General features: G+C 37.7%; 1 protein-coding gene across 1 annotated transcript; it reads right to left on the bottom strand.

Moving 5' to 3' along the window:
• Positions 1-4,075: 4,075 nt before the first annotated feature.
• LOC140940412 (serine/threonine-protein kinase BRSK2-like) lies at positions 4,076-26,205 on the bottom strand. Its single transcript, XM_073389383.1, has 24 exons — positions 25,716-26,205; positions 25,545-25,639; positions 21,143-21,228; positions 20,341-20,419; positions 20,117-20,178; positions 19,596-19,680; positions 19,059-19,093; positions 18,280-18,313; positions 15,100-15,168; positions 14,445-14,492; positions 13,563-13,661; positions 13,402-13,436; positions 13,159-13,207; positions 12,473-12,585; positions 11,293-11,399; positions 10,932-10,992; positions 10,343-10,417; positions 9,409-9,605; positions 8,170-8,218; positions 7,867-7,933; positions 7,317-7,388; positions 6,247-6,313; positions 5,030-5,140; positions 4,076-4,381 (listed from the first exon to the last, which is right to left on the bottom strand). The coding sequence occupies exons 1-24, from the start codon at positions 25,783-25,785 to the stop codon at positions 4,107-4,109; spliced, it is 2,040 nt and encodes a 679-aa protein (XP_073245484.1). The 5' UTR covers positions 25,786-26,205; the 3' UTR covers positions 4,076-4,106.
• Between the last annotated feature and the right edge of the window lie 1,167 nt (positions 26,206-27,372).

The raw sequence follows: 27,372 nt of genomic DNA, 5'->3' as shown, positions 1-27,372 counted from the left end.
CATGATAACAAACCATTATAGAATGAGACTAAGACTGAGTTTCTTTTAACTGGCACAAAACAACAGATCTGTAAATGAACTTTCTGCTAAGACTATATGAATTTATCACAAACCCAGAACCAGAAAGTTTTCGTAACTTTTTCACAACCACAAAAGGCATCTTTTGGCCCCTTTGGGTCGTATTACAGACCGAAATTACGGAAACCCCAACCCTGTCTGCAAACGGTATAGGCTATTTTTGGGAGCACACTCCCGGATTCTACAAATCCTAGATTCTTTTCCATCGATTACTGTATCTCAATATGTAAAGCGGTTTTGGCTCCATTTCTTTCCTAAAGCGTGACAAAATATTCGATGGCAATAGAGGGATTTCGTCCAACTTGTTAGTCATTTTTTCAAAATGCCAGCCAGCTTCTACTAAGTCCCAAAATTCGGTTAGCATTATTGCTTTAGAAGTGTTACAATTTACAACCACAAACCTTAAGTCAGAAGGTCTTCTCGGTCTGCTCCGCCACGTGGAATCGAATACACTAGGCCATAGTTGTTTGAGTGCAGCAAGACATACAAGTTTTTTAGTGGGGTTTAAGGTAGCGAATTTGATTAATGACACAATTTCAAATAACCGTAATTCCAAAATAGGAGGCTCATGAACGAGCAGCGACTTCTTCAAAGCCGCGGCCATTTTTAAATGTCAAAGACGTACAAACTACTGTCACGCAATTCAATGTACACTTTTCACTGTACGACGTGACAAATTCAGGACTAAATTTCTTAGGGCATTCTTAGATGAGAAACTCAGAAGCTTCAGTGAAAAAAAAAAAAAAAAAAATATATATATATATATATAAAATACTATAACAATAAATGAATCAGCGGAGAAACTAAACAAAATTTCCAGTCGTCGTAAGGAATCACTTAGCACTTATTCCAGAAAAAAATAGCAAAAACGAAAATGGGGAAACTGCAGCAAATTTCTGTTGAATCGCTGCCCTCATGGTATTTTAGAACGTCCCTTAATTTTTAGTCATCAGGGCAACTCTTCTCAAAAACAAAAAGAAAGAATGAGGACAACGAAAACGGCGCAAAAACTTACGGGGTTTTAGAGGGGCTTATAAACGGAGGGACTTAAATCCGGAGGGGTTTATGAAGCACTTCGAAATAAGCTATAGCAGTGCTGATCAAAACACGTTTTGCGTTTACTAGAGTTCAATAAAAATCAAAACGTCAATATAAATCAAATTCAGTTCAATACTTTTGGAACCGAATTAGAGGGGGCTTAAATCGGAGGGGGGAGACTTTAAGCGGAGGTATTTTTTTGGGATCAATTTAGGTTTCTGGGAAACTGCCCACCTACCCCTCCCTTAAGCCAACATTTGCCCTAAGTGAGAAGTAAGTGTTAATGTTTGCTTAGGGGAGGGGTAGATGGGCAGTTTCCCAGAAACCTAAATTGATCTCTTTTTTTTTTGTTTAGTAGGTACATGGGTCTATAACTGGGGGGCTTAGAAAGCAGAAGTTGACGGTATCGCAGTGTCAACAAAATTGGATCTTTTTAAAACTAGTTTTCCAGGAGCCTGCAGACAGATCAATGTTAGGCGAAGGCAAAGAGCGAAAAAGCTTAATGTAGGGTACTCATATTAGTCCCGGTTGTGAAATCCGGAAATATCGTCTACGTAACCAACGCTTAACACCCGACGCTATTAAAGCTCAAGAGACCCCTGCCCCAGGTACAGACTACCTTTAAAATAAGGAGAGTGTAACGAAAACGTTTAAATAATTGAAAATAAGGGAAGTTTGCCATAAAACTAGAACTTAAGTCAAAGAAATACTCGAGAGAAACAAAGTTTCAGTTCGTATGAAAAAAACTCTTCCTGGGAATGAGCAGGATAATGCGCCGCAGTGCTCGTTGTCTTGCCCAGTCCCTTGGCCTCATTATTGCCCGCGGCCGAAGCACTTCGGGTCACGTGGTCCGAGCAAGTTTACTCTGGGCCGTTCTTCTCGGATATGACACCGAGAAGGCCGTCGAAGACACCGCACAGGGACGAGGTAACTCGTTGCCCTAGTGCAGTCTCGACTGGAGACATTGAACAACTTTGTTATTACCATTTGCTAGAAGTAATCCTTTATTAAATAAATACAAATTCAGGGTCCATTAAGAGTAATATATACATTAAATAGGTTGGGATAATTCATCTTTCAAGAATGTTACAGTACAAATGCCGAAGAAAAGTATTGATCACTATAGAGCCTTTTCACATGACGTCACGTCCGCCATAATATACATTGGTTACCCAAAACAATGAAACGGCGGCCATTTTGGTCCTGTTGGAGTTGAGCCTTCTCCTCATGTTAAAACTTCTTTTTGTTCCAATAAATTCCCTAAGCTGCTGGCCACGTGAGCGAAGACGGTTCATTGATCACTGACCACATTACACTCTCATGAGGGATTTGCGTAGAGAGACAAATGCCACAATTTGACCTGGGTACAAGGGTCACGTGCCTACAACTTTCGCTCGAACAGCCTGGTCAACTCAGCTTGGTTAAGGTAAGACAACCAGGACCCAGTTGTTCGAAGGCCGATTAGCTCTAATCCGGGGTTAAATTTTCATCCACGTTTCTTTTTCTTTCGTCGAAAAGTATTTTCTCGTATAATTTTCGAAAATTTTTTAGAGCATCCTATCACCACAATGTAGATAAAAAGAATTAGACTGAATTTGCTTCTTAAGCTTTCATATCTGAATTCAAATTTCGCACCAACCCTGGGTTATCTTAACCCGGCTTTGAACAACCCGGCCCAGAGCATGCGCCAGCGCCGTTTTAGAAAAACGCTTGTTATTACGACACTGTAAAGTAATCTAGACAATAGATTCGAATTTAGAAGAAATCCATACCAATTGGCAAAAATACTGATAACATTTGCAAAATTGTCCTCATCAATGGATGATCACCAAACACCATTTATCCTAGCAAAATCACCAACGTGTAGAAATTGACAGAAAGTGCGTTTCACGTACAGAGTTGTTGTTTAGCTGGTTTAACAAATTGCTTTTTGACGTTCTCGCTCTCGTCGCTGTCGCAGTTTGCTACGGTCCTATTTTTTTTGAAGTAATACTGATCGAATCTGTTATCCTTGAGTTCTTTTTGTTATTATCGGACATTGCCTCAGTTCTCATTGTTATACATTTTCTATTTTTCTTTCAATAAAGTTTCCAATTCAGATGTAATAAATAATTAATTGGGCAACCAGTTTCAACTAGCTGTTAATAAATAATTTAGTACAATAGCTCACACTCGATATATTAAAATTCTAACATGACTACGAGGCTCATTGTGTCGAAATTCCTAGAGGAGATTTGAGCACAAAGAAAACCGAACCAAATATGGAAATATAACCAGAAAGCCTCGAAGTCATGTTAGAATTCTAATATAGCGAACGTGGGCTAATGTGACGACACCAGACGTGCCAGTAATTTACTTCACTGAAGTAAGGGAAAGTTCATTTAATATGACAAGGGGGGGGGGATGAAGATATTGAAACTCGAAGCTTGAAATTTTAGCAGCCCCCCTCGCTAGCGGTTCAATTTTTTAGGAGCCCCCTCCTTGGTAGTCGAAAAAATTTCAGACCCCCCCCCCCCCCTCCTCCTTCAATTCCTTTGCTCCCCTGAAAAAAGATCGCTGGACTGTATTTAATATATTTACCGTTATTGTCTTCAATGGTTTATACTATGACAAACTTGAGATACAGTTGTGATACAATTTTCTAAAGCATTTTTGGGATGAACAAGAGTGTAATAATTACTGAGACTACATTTGTTATATCTGTAAACCACGTGATATAGCTGAGTTGCACAGGTCATTAAATTGTTGAGTTGACAACCATCCGATCTGTATGATGATGTCATGTGTTGGTTTTGAAGTATACAAATTTTCGGAGCCCCCCCTCCTAGCGCAACAATTTTTTCAGAGCCCCCCCCCCTTCGGGTGTCTTAAAATTTTCGGAGCCCCCCCTCAATATCTTCATCCCCCCCCCTTGTCATATTAAATGAACTTTCCCTAAGCGACTCGTATATTCCCCGTATAAAAGACAAGGCGACTGATTTGCTGTTATTTTAACCATTTCTTTCAGTCTGTTTTCCATTCATATTCGTAGAGACACCTTTCGTAGATGCCCTGGGACTGTCCAATAATTCTCCTTCACTCTCCGTGTCAGATAACTGAGTAAGCTGAAGCTTGGAGTTGTTAGAAGACGCGTCCTTCTCATCAGGGGCGCGGTATTCTTCGTTATTTTCGTCTTCCGCACGACAGTTACTAGTGCTTCGTCTCTGATTTGACAAAAGGATGAGCTGAAGCTTTTCACATAGCTTCTTGAAACGATGAACAGGTCCTGAAAAACAAACAAAGAGGTTTTCAATGTTGTGTCCACTGTAGCCACCCTTCTGAATCTACATAATTATTCTGATCATACGAAAACCGAATTCAATAATTTTTTTATTATTCATTCATAATAATTCATCATTTAAAAAAAACTTCAAAAGCATGTTTAATACCTCGATCGGAAGTTCCCGTTTTCATTGCCCTGCTCCTCGATAAAAATTCAGGATATAAAGGCATGTTTAGTCTAACAGATAATTCTTCAAATAGCACTTCACATCCGTCGAGTTGTATTTTTGCTTCTCTTACTACGTTTCTTTCTATTTCTTCGTCGCAAATAGCGTGAAATTTATCGCCATTCTCTCCAGCTCTACCAAAACAGCTGAGCTAACGAATGCTCGTCCTAGAGCTTCTCAGCTGCCAAGCCTTTTTGTGTTGTTATCCCGCAGCACTGACGTCATTTTATCGGATATCGCATACATCTTTCAAATCTGGTCAACGCAAGCTGGTTATCAAGAGTAAGCCGGGGGATTTGAGCCAGTCAGAAAAGGATAAATATTTTGAATGAATAATCCTTATCCGACGAGAAAAAGGCTCCCTGTAACCCCAACTTTTTCCTTAATAAACCGCAACAAAATAGCACAGGGAACTGGACACTAACCTGACTCAAGAACGATGGAGATGGTGTGAATTGTGCTTTCCTCTTGCTTATCACGGTCAGCAGGACAAATGTCAACCGAGATGCGAACAGCTTTCTTGAACATTGTTTTACCTACAAAAAATTTTTCGAAAAAAAAACGGGTTTTATCAACCTCGTTCCCAGGGTCTCTCATGAGAGACCCTGGGAACGAGGTTGGGGTTTTATGAGAATAACCTCCGCCGCAGACGTTCTTAGGGCTTCATGACGCGTTCGTGGGGAGGAAAAGAGTGATGAAGCGAAGCTCTAAAGACGTCTGTGGAGGAGACTTGTATAGTAATAGCCTGCGTCACAGACGTAATTTAGCCTCGGTTAGTAACGTCTGCGAAGCAGCGTCGAGATCCTTGTTCTGGGCCAACGGACTCAACGAATTACCAGAATTTCCTTTCAATCTGATTGGCAAATCGACAATGGCTTTTTTCACCAAGCCAATCATAGCGCGTACCCAAATCCTGGTACACAGGTGGGGCGGACGGACTTTAAAAGCAGGGTTTACTTCGCCTGTGGCGCAGGCAAGTATAACAACTGATTGGAAAGTAAGGACTAAAGGGTCAATGGTCATTGTCACTGATGTTACAGTCAGCTGCTTTTATCGCAGACACTGTAAGGACCTCTAGTCAGTGTCCTCATTAGCGAGAGTCCGTAATAGAGGGAATTCGTTTATTCGTTTTTGCCGGGATTTTTAGGCACTGTCCGTTTTATCGGGGTGTCCATTATACTGAGCGGGGTGTCCCCAAGGCGAGAGTTGACCATATCTACACAGAGAACACCGTACTAAAGCTCTGGCCACCTTTACTCAATCGGTAAGTCTCAAAGTGAAACTACTTAAGAATACACGAAAAGAGAAAGAAATCCCGTACAAACTTTCTTAATTGAATTTGAAGAGGATAATAATTGTTGTTAATTGTTGTATCCGTGTGTCGTACTGTTCACCAGCAGCATGCTTGAAATGTATGCAATTCAACAATTGCTTTTTTCAAAGTCTTTCCCAGTTGCGGAATTTTAAAAGGAGCCAACTTCAATTTAACCACAGTTACTAACAACACATTTAGGGAGGAAAAAATTAACTTTAAGTACAACACACACGATATCCCGTCATCAACGTAAACTTTCTGCTCAAGAAGACAAAATTAGTCTTTCGATTAACATCCAATACAATGTCATCACTCTGACCAACTTACCTCCAGGTTTTTTGTATTCTGCTTTGAAGCCGTTTTGTGAAAGAATCGAGTGTGTTAAGTGACTAACCTGAAATCAAAGAACAATTGTCATCATTATCACAGAAGCTTTGAGTGAAATACTGTCAAGAGAAGAGTCATTTATCTCAACAAAGAAAAATAAAAAAAATTAATAATAATGTATTTTAAAATTGAAGAGAAAAGTAATTTATCCCCACAAAAGAAAAATAAAATAATTTAATAAAAATTTATTTTATAATTTACAGAAAAATCAGCGACCTATTATCCACTTTAGAAACGAGAAGGGAACTGGAGCCGAAATTCGTCCCGCAATTATTTCTGGGATCGTTAGTGGGCACGCGCCGGTCAGCTATTGGCTGATTTTTCTATGTCCCTAGAAACAATCCCAGAAGTCTTTGCGGAAGTTAACACTGTTCAGTTTGCTTCTTGTTTCTAAAGTGGTGAATAGACCTTATTCACGATACCCGCCATCTTTGCACGCGCTAAATGACTTATGGGATAAAAGCAATGTCAAGTGGTTTCTCAGGGGATAAACAAGTGAAAACAATTGCCAATGGAAGAAATCGCGGTCTAGTTTGTTTGTTCTAGACAACAGGAAATGAAGACTTTTTCATCTTAAAGACGATAATGTCAAAATATGGGTGGAATTGATCCTTGTTACTTTTTTGTATGCAATAGCGACCGTAGACGTCCTCATGGCAAACAGTAATGACGTAAATCTTGCAAAAACGCGATATATACATTTTGCATGACTATGAAATCGTCGCCGCGTTTTGATAGAATAAACAAACTCGGCAGTGATTTTATCACTTGTTTGCCCCCTGAAAACCACGTGACATAGCTTTTATCCCATCGATCCTAGAGCTCGTGCAAAGATAGCAGGTATCGTGAATAAAGTCTATTAGACGTCAATGAAACAGCGCGGTAAAGCTCTACGAGCAAGTTTCCAGGGGGTGATGCTTAAGAGCGAGTAAAATACTTCTCCAGCCAACATCTTGCTTCTCTTCAGCCAAAATGTCAGTATCAACTAAAATCAATGTGCTATAACTTACCGATAAAAATGCATGGACAAGATCCGCTTTGACGGTGCTGAAGGGTTTTTCTCGTGTGATTATAAAGAAAGGCTGAAAAGAAAATCACATGAAGTTAGAAAGAGATTTTCAGTTATATCTTGACCCAAATTTAGACTGGTACTCGACCGATACATCAGTCGATGGTGATTGCTACCGCCCTCCGACGACTAGGTCAACGGGGCTGACATAATTAGATGAGTTCAAGTCTTCATCAAACAATTCTGTTGGTCCCTGTTGCGACGAACCACGTCGCATCAGGTTGGTCACTACTAATAGCTTTCGAAACAATGTTATATGAAGGTATGCCCAATTGAAACTTATTTTAAATGGTATTTTGATCAAAAAAAGCAACAACGAAAACAATGGCTTTGCACAAGCAATTTACACTTATAATGCAATATGTTGGAAGATGTCGCGTTCCTTTACACGCCTCATCTAACATCGCCCAACAACATGCAACTTTGTTGCGGCTCCAAAAATACCGGATGCTATTCATCGGCCTTAAATGCTGTACACATCACGTGCCTACCTCGTGTTTATGGTGTGAGTTATGGTGTCCTAACATCAGATGCCCAAACCAGGAGCGCTTAGCGATGCTGTGGTAAGCAGGAAATAAAGACATTATTTTTTTTGCGAGAGGATGAGGGGATGGGGGGAGGGGGCTTTCGTATGGTAATGCTTTTGAAAGAGGAAAATAGAAGCCTAAAACAAGGATAAATATACATTATGGCAAATCTTTTGGCAACAAGAAAAAATTACAAGCAAACTTAAGCATAACAGAAACTTGCGTATACATCAAATGCAGTTAATGGCAATCAAAAGTAGAACTTACTCTGGCGATGAGTCTGGCGAGGCAGAAACTGTACTACTTTCCTGAAAATCTAAGAAAGTAAATAAAACTCTGAGAAAACAGAATACAGTTCGACTAATAGCTCTTGTAAGCATCTCCCTACCCAAACTACCAATATCTTTCCAGTCAAAGTACTATAGAAAAGGAACCGCCCGTATTAAAATTCCCTGACTTTCTCTGACTTTTTCCTGACAAATATATAATTTCCTGACCAACTGAATCAACAATTTCACAAATTAATTCTGGTGATGGATCCAACCCTCTCCTCACAGCCATCCTCTCCACCCACTTATTTATGCTTTCAGCACGTCACGTGCAGTGCCATGAATTATTGATAGTTCCTTAACGTAACATGCAAAAAGAATTGATTATCTTGAAAACTCAAAATCAGCTTGTAGTTCAATTTCATGAACAATATTCTACAATACAACAGGATTCATGTCCGTAAAATGTACAAAAGAATGTTAAATGGTAGAAAACAATAAAAAAAGAGGGAAAATAATAAATATATTTATTCTCTTAAAATTTCACTTTTCCCTGACCTTGAAGAATTTTTTTCCCCTAATTATTTTCTGACCTGTGGCAACCATGATCACCTTTTGCGGTAACACTGATGATTTCTGTTAACTTTTGGTAGGCTGCGAACGTCGCAGACGTATTTCCGGTCGTTGCTTCTCTGAATACGTCTGCGTTTGCAAGCTAATTACACGTGGACTTAAAAAGGCTTAAGTATGGATAACTTGATTACTTTCGTCACTACAAACAACAACTTAAAAAATTTTATTTATGTTTGCAAATTCCGGAAACTACGTTTTATGTCCGCAATAAACTGACTTTCTGGTTGCTGGCTAACGTGGGAACGAATTTGTCAGCCATAGGCCCTTAGCGAAACAGTCACGTGGTACAAAAACACTTTCCTGGGACGAAAACAACACAATGGGGCAGAAAAAAAAACAGGACTTACATAGATAGCACGACAAGCTTGTTACTTCAAAACCATAGTGGGAAAATAAGTTAAAAACAAGGTTTATAAAGCTACTAATTCTATTCAAATCGATTTATTACCACGGATAATATTAGCAATAAATTACATGGCAGGAACCGGTTTTTTTATAGAGTGCCCTTCATATGCGCGCGCACGTCCTCGAAATTTTACCCGTCGCCCTAAAAAAACCGGCGCCTGCTACACAGGCTAAATTAACAACAGATATCAAAACCTACTATTTGCTATTTTTTTCCTGTGAAATCTTGGCGAGCCAACAATCGCATTTTTAAAGTTAACAAATCGGGATCGCCAGGGGCTCCCTGGGGGTGATGTTGCATGGTGCGAAGGCGACTCAGGGGGACTGGACAGCGGACTTTCTTGTTGCGCATTACGGCAAACTGGCTGGTGCTTTGGACTCACATGTACCAGAGGACTGCAAACATTGAAATACAAAGCAATGAAACAATAGCAGAAACAGTTCCGTGTTGGTAAATATCCACTCCTCTAAGAAAACAAACAAAATACGAGTTTAAAAGTAAATAATTGTTTTTGGGTCAGAAACTGGAGTGCGTTCATTGAAGTGCAAGAGATGTGCAATGTGCAGCAGAATCTGCAGTGTACTGGTCTGTGTCTATCTTCTCCTGTCTGGGTGGCAAACTTCTCTGCTTTCATGCACCTGGCTTGTTGAATACAGAGCTAGTGAAAAATTAGCCTGAGAAAACAGCCGACATTTGGCGACGCTACCACTGGTTTTCCCGCCAAATGACGCCTGAGAAACGAGCGCAGAAATTCCATACCGATGACGCGTCACTACCCAGATCTGGGTAGTGATTCTGATTGGTCGTGCCGCGTGGGAAATTTTATTCAACCAATCAGAAGCACTACCCAGATCTGGGTAGTAACGCATTATCATCTCCACAAAGTTTTATACCGGGAGGTTCCGCCCCGAGGTCCAACCCCTTACCCTTTTAAATACCACTATTAACAGAAAAGGTACCCCTTTTGAAGACCTTGTTTTTCGCGGACCTGACCAACCCAAACTCATTCCCAGAGTTCCCTTCTACTTGTAGTTGGAGAGGATCCTGGGAACGAGGTAGCCAGTAAACTCGTTTCTCCCTTGGCTCACAAGAATACTTCGAAATAACTTGGTTTTTCGAACCGCTGTATTACCTGGTTCCTGCTCCAGAATAAGTCTCTGCCCTTGTCCTTGGGGTAACAGGAGGCGAGGCGGTCAGCGAAGTTTTCCTACAAATTTTTAGAAGCTTAGAATAAATTTTTTAGATGCTGTTTTACAAATAAGAAACCTTGATTAACTTTAAATCTACAACAATCTTCAAATGAGCTTAAATCGCACTAAGGGAAGGTCATCGCCTCAATGGTATTATACTAACACCACCTGATATCGTCCTTTTGTGTCCATTTACAGAAGAATTTTAACATTGGCAAGCGTGCAGACAATATCATTATATTTTCAAAAGAGGTGTAAATAACATTTTGGCTTTCACTGGCTGTCTTTAATATTGCCACGTTCAAGTCAGTCTTAGACAAAAATAGTTGAGACACTTGCATCGAACGCTGTTTCTTTTTCCTCTTGACCCGTCTTCTCTCCCTCTCAATATGGTTTATCGCTGTTAACTCACCAAATCTTGTGCGCCACCATTAGGAGGGCTAGAAGACAGTAAAGTGTCCCAAATATTTTGACTGAGACTAAAGCCATAATGTCATGTACTTGCAATATTGCAGTGACTGCTAAGCTTACCTTGGTCTTTGCAATCTTGGAGATCCACAAGAGTCGATCCTTTTTCTTGGTGCATCTTCCACTATAAGAAATTGAGAAAGAATTGCAGCGAGGATCTTTAGTACAAGAATGCTGAATTGATGTTGTTAAACTTTGAAACAGTATCACAACAATCCTGCATTGCTGTGATACGCCGAAAATCGTCGTTGCGAATTGTTTCGTGTACCATGGCCTTTAAAATTTTAAACAGGCCATTTCCGAGTTCTAAACACTTGCACTTTCAAAACGAGGCTACCGGTAAGTGCGAAACCGTCCTGGCGAAAGTGAGTTTTATTTGCAAGAGAATCAAAAGTAATTTAATAATGACAAACCAAAAACTTACAAATCTCTCTTATATTCTTTATGGCTGCAACTGTTGCATCTTCATGAGTGGGGGACCTTTCCTTCCTCTCCAATAACATGAAGTAAATGACTTTTTCTATCGTCTTTCTATAGAATGACAATGAGGAAAGAAGTTCTTAGGATTTAGGGCTCGAAAAAAAACTTGAATCCCAGATTGTCATTTGGACAAGCAGCTCTCACATTTTGCTTGCCTGCGGCCACTTCTTGCTCGTCTTGGTTAATGATTTTGTGAATGGATGACTTACCTGGATCCTTGCCCATTTGCCAAGTAAGTTTTAAGACTTACTTGCCCAGCAAGACTTACTTCCAGACAGGAATTTTTTTGAGCCATGGGATGGTGTAACATTTAGGCCCAAGACATCAGTCACAAGGAAAGCTTTGAGTGCCAGGTATTTTCAAGGAGTCAAGCAGTCATGGATAAGAGGACAACAGACAAGCCCTCTTTACAATATATATATTAACATATGAACAGTAAGCTTGGACGTCAGCATACAAAGGCACCACTGGTAGCCACTCTCAGTCCATTTATGAACTTACTGTATGCACCGAATGTGGATAATGTGTGAAGGTTGGCCACACCAACAGGGTCTATGTCCCCCCTATTTTCCCGTTGTCCAAGCCTCCCACCCCTTTTTTTGCAATTGCCAATTATTAGGAACTGTTGCATAATTTCCCCCTATTCCCCCACTTTCTGTCCTTTTAGAACTCACAGCTCCAGACCTTTCCTCTATCGTCTCACACCCCCTATTATCCAGGGCTCCCAAGCCACTGCCATTCCCACATTACACTGTACAACAGGACTCTAACACCACTGTCTCTGGATGTTTCCCAAAACTTGATCCTACACGACCTTAAATCCTTTGCTTGATACTATACGTACAGTCTCAATTGTGTCAGTAACACACAGTTCAACAGTTGCTGAACAAAACATGTCGCAGCTTCCCTTGTTCATTAAGTTGCAACTTATCGCAAGGTATGGAGTCCATCTCTACTCTCCCTTAACAATGTTCAGCATGCTGAATGGCCTATTTAGCGTTCAACATTTGTTGAACAATGGCCACAAGATTTGTTCATCAATAAATGTCGAAATGTGTTATACTGACGTTACAAGGGCTACAACAAAACTTTTACAACTTAAAACGTAATGTCAGAGTACTCACTCTTGCTTTAAAAGATTGCGTAGAAGCTTTTCCCTGTTCTTGAAGCAACCCAGTGATGACATGCTCTTTAACACATCAGGATCAACCTCATCTTTACTGGGAATCACTTCTGTCTGTCGGGAAAACGTTCGTAATTACACATAGTAGGGATGTATCTTAAGAGCTTTATTTTTTATCTTTAACAACATAAAAGTTCGAAAATTGTGAATGAAACATTGTTTCCACGAGAAGGTTCAGGAACGGGATGAGAGACCTGTGTCTTAAGTATTTAAGGGGTCTGCCCTGCAGGCTTTTAAACCCTTCTCCTGTTTAGCTCACTTTCTCTATTCTTAAGACATAAAATTTAATACTTAATTATCCTTCCCTCTTATAGGCTTTATAACAAAATGAAGACTCTAAACTGATACGAGGCAAACCAGTTGGCTATTTAACAAGTGTGGCCAAGGATTTAAACTCGGCACTACAGAGAACAAATCCAGCTAGCAGTCAGTGCTAAACTTGAATTTGGGGCCTCTGAATTACAAGGCCAACACTCTCAACACTCGGACACACTACCTCCACCAAGTAGATATCACCTACAAGAAGATATCATTTTTTTGACACTAAAGTATAGCAAGTCTACCTGCAAACACCCATACCCTAAGATGTTATGGCATTAGTGAAAAAATTAAACAATATTTTGATACCTTGACCACATCAGCAACATGGGGTACAGGAGCAAGTTCATCTTTGAAACTGAAAAGAAAAATTCAAAGGTTAAAATTATTTTAATATTGGAGAGAGTAATGCAAATGAAACTTTAAACAGCTTTTATTTAAGTTTATATGATGATGCAGGTAAATTGTAGATGAAGTTGACCTCAAGACGTATGAAATAGAACTTAGAAGAGAACATTATTTTGTTACATGGACAAAACAAGTTTAAAATACCTGGTAAGAAAAGGATGCTTTTTTACAGCTTCCATCTACAACAGACAACTAAATCTTAGTTTCCAGGCTAACAACATACGTTTGTTATTTCAACTAAAACAAAGAAAACAAAACAATACATACTTTGTAAATATTTGGCACAAATTGATTGTGTACTTAACTGTAATTCTCTTTTCTGGGTCTACTGTAATCATGCCTTTAATCATTTCTTGGACATCTGTTGGAATGAAGACTGGGATACTGAAATGTCCCCTCTTCACCTGAAAACGAGAAATAACGTGGCTGAAGCCATGGCTCACCTCTTTCATTAACAACAAAATAACTTAAGTACTAAGAAACTACAGTGATGAAAGGTATGGCAGCAGAGATGGAAAATGTGTGTAACACCTAATACAGCTGTAAGAACTGTGTAGTGCTGCACCTTCTTTATGAAGTGGATGTAAACTTCAGTTTGAGCAGGAGAAGAAAGGAGAACAGTGAAGTCCATATGTTCAAAAGTGACCACTGTCTTCAATCAACAAAAGTTTCACAGTGAAAGCCTTTAAATTGAACATCTCATAAATGACTACTTCTTGAGTAATTGACCATGACCACTTTTTGGGGGGAATGTTTATAGTGCAGCTCCACACGCACTTGCGAAGTACGTATGAACAAAGCCCCATTGTTAAGATAATTTGGTAATCTATTCATCCAAGAAAATTTGGTTATGACGTCAGTACACACGTCCGTCCGTTTAGACTCTGAGAGTAGGGGGAAAAAACTCAGAAGGGTAGGGAAGCAAGTCCCAGACACGTGTTTCATTTGGCACAAAAGAAATTTGATTGCCAACAGACTCGCGGACAACTGAAGCCCATTTTTCACTTCAGTTAAGTTTAAAAAATTGTTCTTCAACTGCCACCACAAAATGAAATACAACTGCTGCCAGGTTTCTTTTTTCTGTTATTCAAAACTGAATTGTTACCAATAATAGTGTGAATTACATGTAAACAGATAACGTTACTATACTGCATCACAACAGAACAGTATGCATGGCATGAACTTACTTTCTCCAACAGATTGCGCAAATTTTCATCATCAAAGGGAAGAGCACCCTATATAGATATTAATGAGAAGTAAAAACAATTGCTTCTTTGGGGGAAGAACCTGAACTAACAGCTAGAATAACAGTACAATGTACCACACTGGGCACAGTTTATTCAAACAAAATTCCAAGAGTCCAACACCAAATGGATTGCTTCCGTTCAACCAGTAAAGTTTAAGAAAAAAAATGCCACCTTTGCAGGTGGACTTCCTTTCTTGGTTGAACCAGTGTTGTTGACAATAATTATTTGCCATTACCTTTGATCATTCCTGTTTATTTACCAATACCCACATGTTGGAAATTCAGCCAAAAAGAGAATAATCAGTTTTGAAATGGGGATGTAACACCACAATTTCAAGCATATCTGGGTTCCAAATTTATCCTTGAGGGGACCAAAACAAGACTTGTCAAAAAATGAATTCTATTCGCCACCATAACATTTAAAAATTTGGTTAAATGAAATATGCCCTAGTTTTCTTTTAGGTACAACAATATTAAGTCCAAAACCAGTCATACTTCACAACAGGTTTTTCTTAATAATATTATTTTTTAACAGATCACAATAAGCTGAGTAAGTGTTTACAATGTTGGAAAATTAATACAGTCCCTGAACTTACCACTAACAGAGCATACAAAATAACACCACAGCTCCAAACATCTGCCTTACGACCATCATATTTTTCTCCCTGAGGGGACAAAAGTTATAATTAGGTACATATACAGCATTTTCCCTAAATTTTAGCTCAGCAGGTAAGGGACCATTCATGGCTGTAAGAGGGTCTGAATGGGGGGGTCCACTTGTCGGTTGTTGGTTAAAATTCAGTAATTTTGTCGGTAGTCGGTTAAAATTTTCGATCTTTGTCGGTAGTCGGTTAAACTTTTCGATTTTTGCCGGTTGTCGGAAAATCTCAGTTAATAAGTAAATACGCTTGTTAATTATTTATATTTTTTATGTATTTCACCCACTTTTCAAGACTTTGATCCCTAAGGAAAGAGTAAAACTTGCAAGAATGCATCAATTGATCGTGCCTACACCGCTCTTGTTTTTTATGCAACATGAACGTTTATTTCATCATTGTTTGCCATTAAATGAATAATTAGTACTGATAAAATCACCCAAGCTTTTATTGTAAATGCGAACTTGGTTTCCCTGTCGACTACAGGGCACAGTAAAAAGTAATTAATTAATTACTTACTGGACTCTAGCCTTTTGGATACTTAAATTATTTTCATTGAAAAACTGCAAGGGATGACAGGCTGTACATCTATCCCTCTCATGTTTTGGTTCTAACAAGCATGTCCTTTGCCATAATTTTCCTTTCTCAAAGAAATAGCACTTTAGGTGGTTCTTTAAAATTTTGGCAAGGTAGTGGTTGGTTTTGTATGAGATTCCACTTTTTCATTAAAGCTTCTTTTTTATAGACACTAAGGGCTGGTATTGTGTCACGAAAGGCCATATTTCAGTCTTTTTCTTCCTGGTTGTTTTTTTTCAGAAGCACTGCCTTCCTTTCTGTGAGTTTTACTTCTAATAGCAATTTTTCTTTCAAAATTGTGTGGCTAGCTTCTGTCCATCAAGCGCTTTTGAAATCTGAAATACTTCCTCAGAGGAGTTTGTTCGTAGGATTCTCAAGGCTTCTCGTTTGTCAAACAGGCGCTTTAACAATTAGTGGGTGATAAGAGGTGAAAATGTATATACTGTAAGGTTTCCGTTTCAAATGCGTCTTTACGTCAAGGATAGCTTTTTCTCATTTTTTCGCTGAATGTTGTATCTTGGTATACAACCATTTCTAAAAAGGATGTCTCATTTTCAGATCTTTCGGCCGTAAATTTCATAGGAGGGCATGTAAGTTTAATTGTTCCACGAAGAAAGCTACGATGTCTGGTTTACTTATGTCCCATAGGGGAAAAATGTCATTTATGTAGCGTTTTCAAACAGTTTGATTCTAATAGCAATTTTTCTTTCAAAATTGTGTGGCTAGCTTCTGTCCATCAAACGCTTTTGAAATCTGAAATACTTCCTCAGAGGAGTTTGTTCGTAGGATTCTCAAGGCTTCTCATTTGTCAAACAGGCGCTTTAACAATTAGTGGGTGATAAGAGGTGAAAATGTATATACTGTAAGGTTTCCATTTCAAATGCGTCTTTACGTCAAGGATAGCTTTTTCTCATTTTTTCACTGAATGTTGTATCTTGGTATACAACCGTTTCTAAAAAGGATGTCTCATTTTCAGATCTTTCGGCCGTAAATTTCATAGGAGGGCATGTAAGTTTAATTGTTCCACGAAGAAAGCTACGATGTCTGGTTTACTTATGTCCCATAGGGGAAAAATGTCATTTATGTAGCTTTTTCAAACAGTTGGTTTAAAGACGGTTTTGCTTAAACTTTGTGTTTCAATATGTGCCATGAAAAAGTTTGGAAAGGAAACTGCTGTCTTTGTGCTCATCGCGGTAACGTGGGTTTGTACTGATAGTTATTTACATTAAACGGGGAAGAATTTTCTTTGAAGATTAATCTAAGCAAAAAAACATTCGGTTTTTCACGTTTGACTTTTCAATAAAATTTATAAAGTCGGTAGTGTCTTTAAGGTGTGATTTTGTGATTTTGATATTGGCTGTAGCAATGTACCTGTATCAACAACAAAAAAAGGAAATTCTTTCCCTTAGGCCATCTGATGAGTCATAAATTTAAAGAGGTTACTTACTTCCTCGAGCTAACGGTTAGATTAAATACAAAATGCATTTTTTTCTGGAAACAAATATTGATAATACCAGCCCATGTCGGTCCTCGGTTAATATTTTTCCTATCGGTAGTCGGCAATTTTTTACTCATTTTGTTGGTAGTCAGTAATATTTTTCGCCCTTTGTCGCTAGTCGGTTAACCCCATTCACACCCTCCTGTAAGGCAATAAATGGGCCAGAGGTGCATTTTCCTAGGGGGGGGGGGGAGACGGGAGGAGGTATTGGAGTGAGGGACATGGCCCCACCCTCATTGGGAAATTTAAGAGCTAAGTTCTCTGAAAGGCCATTCCCTTATTTTAAGACCGATTGTACGATGCAAATCGGCCATTGTTCTCTTTAAACAACATTTTCAAACGTTGATTCCAATAATACTCTGCCTTTAATGTTCTCTTCCCACAATGCGCAGCCCATAAAAAGAAAAGCTGTGTATTCTTTACTACTTTTCCACATATTCATTTATTTCCTTGATTGGATCAGATCAAAACGATGGCCAGGTGTTGTAAACATTCATTGTATGCAAATGGTCTTGTGATGAGCATGTAGTTTATTTTCGGTGATGATTGAAATAATGTGGCATGTAAGTCGCTTTTTTGATCTCTGGCAATGATGTAATTCTCTGGAATTGAGGCCCAAGTGAATTTTTTTATGTTTATACAGGCGTATAGCCTGCACCGTCAGATGTATTTCCGGTTGTCGCTACGACGCGTACTAAATCAATTCAGAAACAAATAAAACGTTAATGACCTGAAGAATACGCGACGTCAAAAAAATAGGAATTGAAAAGCCTTTAGCAAGTAAATCCTCTTTCATGTAGAAATAAACCTCCAAGCAAGCGAGACTGAATGCCACTGTAAGACCATTCTTGTTAAATTTTAGTAAACCTTCAAGCGGTTGCAGGCGGTACGAAGAACTATAGACATTAGCTGTGATCGTTTTCACTGTTAACTACAAAGTCCCATAATTACATGTACAAAATATTACATGTATATATATCAACAAACAGCTGTTTATGCAAATGCATGAACAGTATTCATATGCTGATACAAGATGCTTAACTTACCCGGATGACTTCTGGACAGGCATAATGGGGTGACCTATGGATGAAACAATGTACAGTGTACCAGTAATACATGTATGTATCTTGAAAAATATTACTGAAAAAGAACTACATTTAACTAATAATAATTAATTCCACATTTGCTTCAATTTCATTCCTGGTTCAAAATTCATTTTCCTTTGTTTCTGCGTATGGTATGTGTACATGTATGTGTCATGACTCATATTGTAAGTTTACACAAGGGAGATAAATTTTGAACCAAAGATATTAAATAGACCCACACATTTGATTTCAAAATTATATTCCATAATATAATTTAAATAACAACCGTGCACTCACAGAAAAAAAATAGTGCATGTGCTAAAGGTTTGCTCACTCACAAAATAATTCAGAATTTGTATAATACATACATGTACAATATTTTCAGGGCCCAAAATAAATGTTGGGTAGAAGGGGAGGTTGCAGTTATGTTCGTCAGATATTAGCATAAAAATTCTTATAGACAGTATAAGAGCAAAATAGACAGTTGTATAACATATTTTTTTTTCTTCATAAAGGCATAAAGTCTGTTCTGCATATTCATACAGCAGCTGGGTCCACCTTACCAAGTTTTGTTTTTAAATGGCATTGTTTAATCAGGAAAATAGAGGAAAATGAAAAACAAACATCCCTTAAGTAAAGTTTAAATAATATTATTGAGAAAAATAATTTGAAAAATAAACGCAAACTCTCTACAATATTATAAATAACTGTAGCAGTAATCAAGTTACTAAGCAACTAACCCACAACTTGTTTCCAGCATGGCATTATCTCCAACCTAGAGGGTACAAAAATCCTAGATTGAGTCCTTTAAGAAGGAAAAATTAATTCTCTACAGTTCTGTACAAGTTGTATTATGGGTTAAATGTAGATATTTGTTACAGAACCTGGAATTTCAAAACTAGTCCTTCGATTCTAGAAAGCCTGAAAAAGCATATTTGTTATAATACACCTGTAATGTTGGACGTTTAAGTGGGTATCCCCAAGGAATAAAGGGATTGGAGGTCACACCCATAAGAAAGGGGAGGGGGTCTGGGGCCACGAACTCCAAGAATATTTTGAATAATAGAATAAATAAAGTGAAGTCTCTTTGGACAAAGACAATTTTCACATTTGTCCCAATAACCCTTAACTCATATTCTGTCCCTCATGCAGGAAGTTACTTAAACCACAAAAAAATAATTTGCTGCCAAAATCTGTCCATTCACAGGATGGTGGCAGACACCCACCATGCTAAGACCCTGCAGGGAAAGTAAAGCTTAAACACAGATATTAGTCACCTGCAAAGATGCCATTCCAAAGTCTGCAACTTTGATGTTCATCTTCTTGTCAAGAAGTAGATTTTCTGGCTTTAAGTCTCTGTGGCTGTTAGGAAAAATGAAAAGAAATATATATATACATAGGGTAATTTATCTACCGTTAATATATATTGTCATGTTTCAAAGTAAAGCCACACCAGACCCAGACTGTGGATGCTTCTGCTCCAGTATACATGTATATTTTAGCCCTTCACCCTTTAAGTCTCAAGTGTGACCAACATCAATTTTCACATAACAATATCAATGCTTAATCAAATAGAAAGGTTATGAGAATTTATAAAATGATCATTAAGGAGAAAATACCTTGATTTTTTAACAAATTCTCTTAACTGACTTTTCAACAAATCTATGGAGATCAGTTTGTAGAATTTTTATGTGGATATTGGGGATCAAAGGGTTAAAAGAGATTAAGAAGGAGTATCAGATGGATAGTTTACAGAAGTGCACATCAACAATCAAACCAAAGCAAACTTTTTACTTACCAGATACAATGTTTATGGCAGAAGTCAACAGCAGAAATCATCTGAGCAAAAAAACGCCTTGCCTTAAAATACAAACATTTACAAAGGAAACCTTGTTAACTTCATACATGTAATTCTGCACAATGCAGCAAAACAATCAAGATGCACAATTAAATTTCAGACAATGAAAATGTTAGCAATGGATTAAAAGGCAAGCAAGACCAAACATTAGTCAGAAAAAATACCTCTCCCAAGGGAAGTCTTCCTCGTTTTACCAAGTAGTCAAAAAGTTCCCCTCCAGACACATGTTCCAAAACAAGAAACCTAAAGGAGAAGGTACAAGTCAAACCCGCAACCCTTATATTTGTGACTTATTTTCAGTCCAAAAAAATGAAAATATAGGACAAAATAACCTTCTGAGGAAAGTCCTATTGCTGCTTGGAAATGTTGAAAATACATTCATCTAAAGCCTGGTTTCTATATCATCGCTACGATCATACCAATCATATGGAAACCTCTTTCCAGCGATTGTTGCGATCGTAGAGACAACGATCGCCGAGATAGAACTTTTTCCATCTCAGCAATCGTTGTCAGTAAATTGCTATGATTGCTGGAAAGTGGTTTCCATATGATCGCTATATCTATCTCTGAACTTTTTTTTCAAAGCGATTGCAACAATCATATGGAAACCATTCCCCTGGACCCCACAGAACATGAGAAGATCATTAAATCCTGGCTAATACAGTGGGGAGAAAAGGGGGTGGGGGAGCCAGAAAGAACAGAGAGTGGGAGAAGGGCAGGAAGTGGGAGAGAAAAGGAGTGGGAAGTGGCACAAGTAGGGGGAAATTATGCAGCAACGCTTATTTTGTGCCTGAAAAAGGGTTAAAGGGAAGAAGGCAACGGGAACTAAGGAGCCATGGACGTTATTTATAAGAGGGGAGAGGTTTGGACTCCCTGTTCCCCTCTCCGAATACTATAATGTAAGTTACAAGATAACAGCTGTGCATACCTGTTACTTCAGAGGTACGAATGAGGGTATATACTCACAAGTGTTTTTTGCTTTCATAAACATCGTATAAACCAAGGACATGTGGGTGCTCTATCAGCTTCATAATGGCAATTTCCCTTTCAACCTGAAAGAAGGGACCGAAGGCAATATATTTTCATAATTATTATTGGATGTACAACCATGTCAAGTGTTTCTATAAACATGCGTTTACCTATGGTACTTCACATAACACTGAATTTTTTTCCACTCCAAACATGGTCTTTGCATGTTCAGCTAGCCGCGGAAAAGACTGAAAATGAGTCCTTATCATCAGCCCCACCTGATTTTGTTTAAAAATCCTGTTTGAACCTAGTTGCACCATAATTCTGATCACCATCTGAGCAAGAAGAAACAATACTACCCAAACTGTTGTTTACTGGTTAAGATCTATGCTGGCTTTTGTTCTAGGTGTGAAATTAAAGTTAAATATAAAAAATCAGGCATGTGAAGGCTTGGCAAAGTTACAGAAAAACAGGTTTTGACCAAAACGAACAAAAAATACTTGCCCCTAAACTATTACAAGGACTTTTACATGTAGGTTCCTAACCTCCCAGCTTTGCATGCTTTTCTTCAAACAATTTTCTGTCACGCATTTCCTAAGCTGGATTTTGGTGGTTTAACTGTTTCAGAATATTGGTACAGTGCCACTCAACAGTAAGTAACCAGCACATCTTGTTTGGCACACTAGGTGATTCTTGTCGCCATTTCAAAAGTCCACAGCCAGAAAATCAAAACAGCCTGATTTTCAGGCATAAACTACCTATACCATTACTTGTTCTTGTTAATTGATAAAGTGTATATGTGAAGCTTAAATATCGTGAAATACTTCCTTCCATTAAAGAACAAAACACTTGGGGATTACAATGCCGAGTAAGATTGATGGATTTTAACAATTCTCTCTACACTCACAAAACAACCTATTTTATATATGCCTACAATTTATACTTATTTATTAAGCTTAACTCAAAAAGTCTGATTTACACATTCCAACTTTCAATAAAGTCAAGGCCTATTAATATAATAATTCAGGCTCCTGAGTAAACATTTGATTCTTTAATTCGGTTGTTAAGTTTACAGTTTCACGACAAACTATCAATACAACAAACCAACAGGTCTAATAAGTTAAATGTAAAAAATTTTAAAAAATGTTGCTGGCACAATCAGTTCCTCTCTTTCAAGTAAAATACAAAATTAAAGCACCACACAGCAGGGTATAGTCTGTTGGCATGTACGACTCTGAACACTTAAAGCAAAAAAAGGGAAAAATTTGAATTATTATTTTTCATTTTTGATAAGGAACAAATAAAACAATTTTTTATTGTTAACATCAGCGGGAGAATATTACTGCAGAGATGAAAAAGGCCATAACAAGTAATAAGACTATGACTGTCACTGTCAACAGTTAAATTCATCAGAGGATTATAGCCTCTTTCAAGCCTTCATCCGAATGAAAAAAACAGTCTATGAGTCGATCCACTGATCTGAGAAAGAACTTCATCAAAAACCCATCAAATTGTTATAAAATAGAAGTCCATTAAAGGGAAGGTGAACTGGCTTAATTTGGATTTTTTTCAGAACTAGGTTTTGACCCATGTACAACTATGAACATATTTGAACCCAGTCATGTACCTTAAAACAAAATATCTTCAACGAAAAGTTCTTCAGCTTAAGAAAATATCTTTTTATTTGAGAGGGCGATTTTTTTGTAGTTAAATTTATCATGAAAAAAAAAAAATTGAGCTCACAGCATATCTGTTTTTGGTTTACATAAAAAAGCTAAAAACATGTGAAACCCTTTAAATTAATCAAAACCTTTTTAACCTAGTATGTCACTGGGCAATCAAAACCTGACACTTAATTTAATGCAAATTATCAGCGTTTAAATATGAAGAACATGTAAAACAATATGCTATACTCTGCTTTTACTTCCTTATGATCTTACTGCTCACTGAATGACATTTCAGCCTTTATTTATCTTTTTCCAACTCAGACACGCTAAAAGTAAATACAGGTGAATTCCATTTTGTCATTTGACCCACATTAAAGGACAAAATGTTTTCATTATTTTGTAGGAAATTAAAAATAAGTGGTTTCCTTATTTACTTCTGAATCTAGCAAGAAAGTCATGCAATTTCAAAAAACTCAAATCTTGGATAAAAACTGTATTTTTTCTTGCAGTAAGTATTGTTTTTATAAAGGGAGAGACACGAAAACACCACTTTAAAGAAGAAGCTAAAATTTTGACTTAAAGGATTCCAATAAATATTCATATTGGTTCTTGTTGTCATGGCAATTCTCATTGTAACAGCACTGTTATGCGCTTAAGGTTCAGCAATTAAAGCATTAATTTTCACCTATGGTTTTTAAGTCATGGTTTTTCTTCTCTTTACTTGCAGATTCACTGTAAAATGTATTTGATGTTAATAAAGAAATAAAATTATTACTTCATATCATTTTTTTTCTGGTCTGTTTTAAAAAAACTAGCACACAATAGTATTCTTGGTTCATTTTTCATGTTCTATTGTTTTTATGCATAGTTATGTAGAAGTAAAAAATGAGAATTGAATAAAACCATATAAAATGTGCAGTGGAAACCCCCAAAGCACAGGTAATAAATGGTGAATTGTACTACTATTTGGAATGAGAAATTTGAAGCAAGGACCTTAACTGTTGCACAGAAGACACTGATCCCCTTGGAGTTCAAACTGATAAAAACTCTTGAAGTACTCTTTAACTACTACCTGCTGTTCTGTTTGGCAAGACAAAAATTATCTGTCTTTTCACATCATATTTTTTTAAAAAATGAAAAGGTATCGCAGTGTAGCAAATTGATTACTCCCCTTTATGATTGCTTTTTCACGTACGGGACTGAGTATTAAACCTAATTCACAACTTCCTAATGTAGATATAAACAAGAGAGTACTGCTTTAAAAAATGCCCAAAGTGACTTCTGATAAGCTGTTCAATTCTCCTTCCAAATTACCCTATATTTTCTTATGACAAGAGAATTTCACATGGGATTAAAAACCACCTTGAGCATTATTTTTAAGTCTCTTAAATACTGTTTAGGACCCAGGGTCAGGAAGGAGAAAGACTTCTGACACAAGAGTGGTGTAAAGTTGCTTGTATCCAGATGAACTCGATATATAAAGGCCTGACGAAAGAACGATGTTTAAGAAAAATGATAAAAGTTGCAGCTACATACAGCACAGTGATGTTGTGTGACGCAGCTGTTATTTGAAGCATTGCAATAACATACATGTCCCATTTCAATATCAACTACATTCTGAATCGGTTTCCATACCACTAATACGAATTTTTAGCGAATTAATCACAAGGTGACATAAAGGAATCTTTGGGCATGAGTGAAAAGTTGAAATTATAAATTTTAAAGAAAAGATAATTGTAAGAAAACTATTTGTATTTTTATGGACGACGCAATTGCAAGAAACCTTTTGGTCGGACTAGTTGTCAACGGCCAAACTATCGATAGCTGAAATTGATGAAATCTTCATTAAAATATACAAAGTACAGGCTGTCGTAGAACCCCAATGTGAACAGGTTCGTTGAAAAAAATATTAGTTAATGGGCAAAAACTAACAAAAATTGGACGTGAAAATTAACGGAAGCAATTTCTGGAAAATTTCTCTTTGTATTATTATTACAACTGGAAAGACCTATTTCAAACCAATTTGGACATTTGGTAGGCTTCAGCAAAAAAAAGACAAAATCTATCGGCGGCTATGTGAAATGTACAGTATTTCAAGCGAAATGGATAGTAATCTTGCATACTTAGTAAAACAGCTGAAAATTCTCTTTGTTTTGGAAATAAAAAGGCGAATATTTGTTTTGAATTTTTACTTTACGTCAAAATTATCGTCATCTGTCATGTACTTGGCGGAAGAACGATTCGAAACGTAAATTTTTGTCACGGAAGACTAGCTACCAACGAGCTTTAAATAAACCCTTGATTTTTCGCCTCTTAACCTCAATAAACGCAAAGCGAATGAAAATCCGTGCAATATCCAAGGGAAACAAAGCAAGCCAGATACTCATAAATATTTCAAACAAGGAAGCTATAACAAAAAAATTGGGCCAAAAATGAAATGTTTATAAGCAAAACGTGTACATGCATATTGAAGAGAATTTCGGAGCACTGCAGCTAGGATGTGAAAATCTGTTTCTCATTGTCGATTCACAGATATTGCCTGTCTATAAAACGTGAAGCCGTTGAAGGATAAAATTTTTAAATTAAAATGTAAATGCTGCACTGACAGGCCGTTGGTTATTTTCATCACTAAATCACATGCAAATTGCATGTTTACATGTTCGACTTTTCGAGAATCTTTGATATTTTATTGCAAAGTTTTACTAACGAAAGGACTAATAGGCAAAAATTACCTTGCTTAAAACTTGCTCGCTAAGCTTCGTTCGGTCAATTATTTTAACTGCAACCTTCTTTTTCGTCACACAATTGATTCCAAGTTTAACCAGTCCTGTAGAACAGAGAAGGCTATTAAAACTGTGCTTGGAAAATTGATGGATCGAAACTTTACGAATGTTGTTCCATACCAGTCTGTCCTCTACCCAAAGTTCCTTCCAGTACATAAGGTCCCACAGATCTAATATCACATCCCGCCATGCCAAAACACGGTCTTTGCACACTTATGCTACCGGTTTAATTCACATAAACTCCAGCATCGCAAAACTCTTTCGAGTTTTAGAGGCATCCTTTTCTCGACCGCATGAACTCTCGTGTAGGGCTTCAGTTTTGAACCTCATTATCTTGAATCTGTCAATCATGTAGTATTGTCTACCAGTACATTTTGATTGGCTAGCGGCTATTTTGAATTTGACAAACAAACACCAACAAAACAATAAAAAGGCTTTGCGCCTGCGGCCAGATGCCTTGCCGTTTTTGAGTGTAACTTAAACTATCTCAAGAGCATTTTAATTGCTCGGACAATATTGAGGAAAATGCAAATTTCAGTTCAGCGTGAAAGTCGTTTGGCTTTCGATAATCCTGTATTGGTGCGTGGCATCGCCGCAATTTTTTTGTAAACCGATAAATTGACTACAACAACAGTAACTCAACAAACAGTAGTATAGTTCATTTTTCTCTAGTTTTCAAGTAAGTGTCCAATCTTTTTACTATGTCATCTCTTCAATTTAAAGAATATAAAAATGTTCTTTTTTTCTGTAGCTTGGAATCGAGGCCAAAGATGCGTAGATAGCTTAAAAAAAAATTTTTTTTCTTTCCTTTGTATATTTTTGGAACACCGTTTGCAAAACTGGGTAAAGAAACTTCACTTTAATCAGTGGTGTACATGTATTTGCTTTTACTGTTTACTGGCTTTTTTATGCAACTAAACAGTGATTACTTTGGTTAATTACTTCAGCTCTGGCCAATCGCAAATCCTCAAGTACATTGGCATGGAATAATTAACAATTATTCCTCGAGCCCGAATGGGCTCTGAGTCAATAGCCCATGAGGCCGAAGGCCTAATGGGTTATCAATTCAGAGGCCATGAGGGCGAGAGGAATAATTGTTTTAGTAAGATCCAACTAGCTGGTCAAAAAAACGGAGACAAAACAACTTTAGCTAGCACTGAACGCCATTCCGCCGCCATTGTTTTGGTTTTCAAAGCCAGCGCTTTTCTCTACTAGCGCGCTATAACGTATAGCCTAATAGTAGCTCAACCAATCAGAACGCAGATTGATTTGTTTTATATTATGCACCTATCAAAGGGTTGGGGAGGGGGGGAGGCAGGGCATAGGGTGGGGATTTGACTTTTTGCAAAAATTTGCAATCAAATTCCCTGCCCACGGGCAAATCATTCCAGTCAAATGCAACCAAATTTCCCCACCCCAGGCTGCACATTGCTGTCAATCCCAAGGCAGAACCTAAGAAAGGCCCAAATAAAACTCTGCAATCTTTTATAAACGTTGCTGCATCACCAAAGATACATGTTCCTGTTACAGCTGCAATTATACGTTTTAACCATAATCCGTGTTACACTGCGTAGAATACATAAGCCTTTAAGAGAAAGTCCACATTTTGTAAGTCTAAATATCTTTGTAAAGGGTACAAAGAACGTCAGTTTTATAAGTTTACAGTGATTGTAGCGAATGAGCCATACACTAATTAATTGTACTTGCAAAAATCGACTTGGTTTCTCTTTACTTCCGTTTACTTTGATACCACAGTATTTTAAGAGGTTCAATTGAG

This window comes from Porites lutea, chromosome 6 (assembly GCF_958299795.1).
Source record: "Porites lutea chromosome 6, jaPorLute2.1, whole genome shotgun sequence".
In the NCBI taxonomy this organism is placed as follows: Eukaryota; Metazoa; Cnidaria; class Anthozoa; order Scleractinia; family Poritidae; genus Porites; species Porites lutea.
Note: the sequence above shows the minus strand (reverse complement) of the source record. Positions and strands in the feature narration are given on the sequence as shown.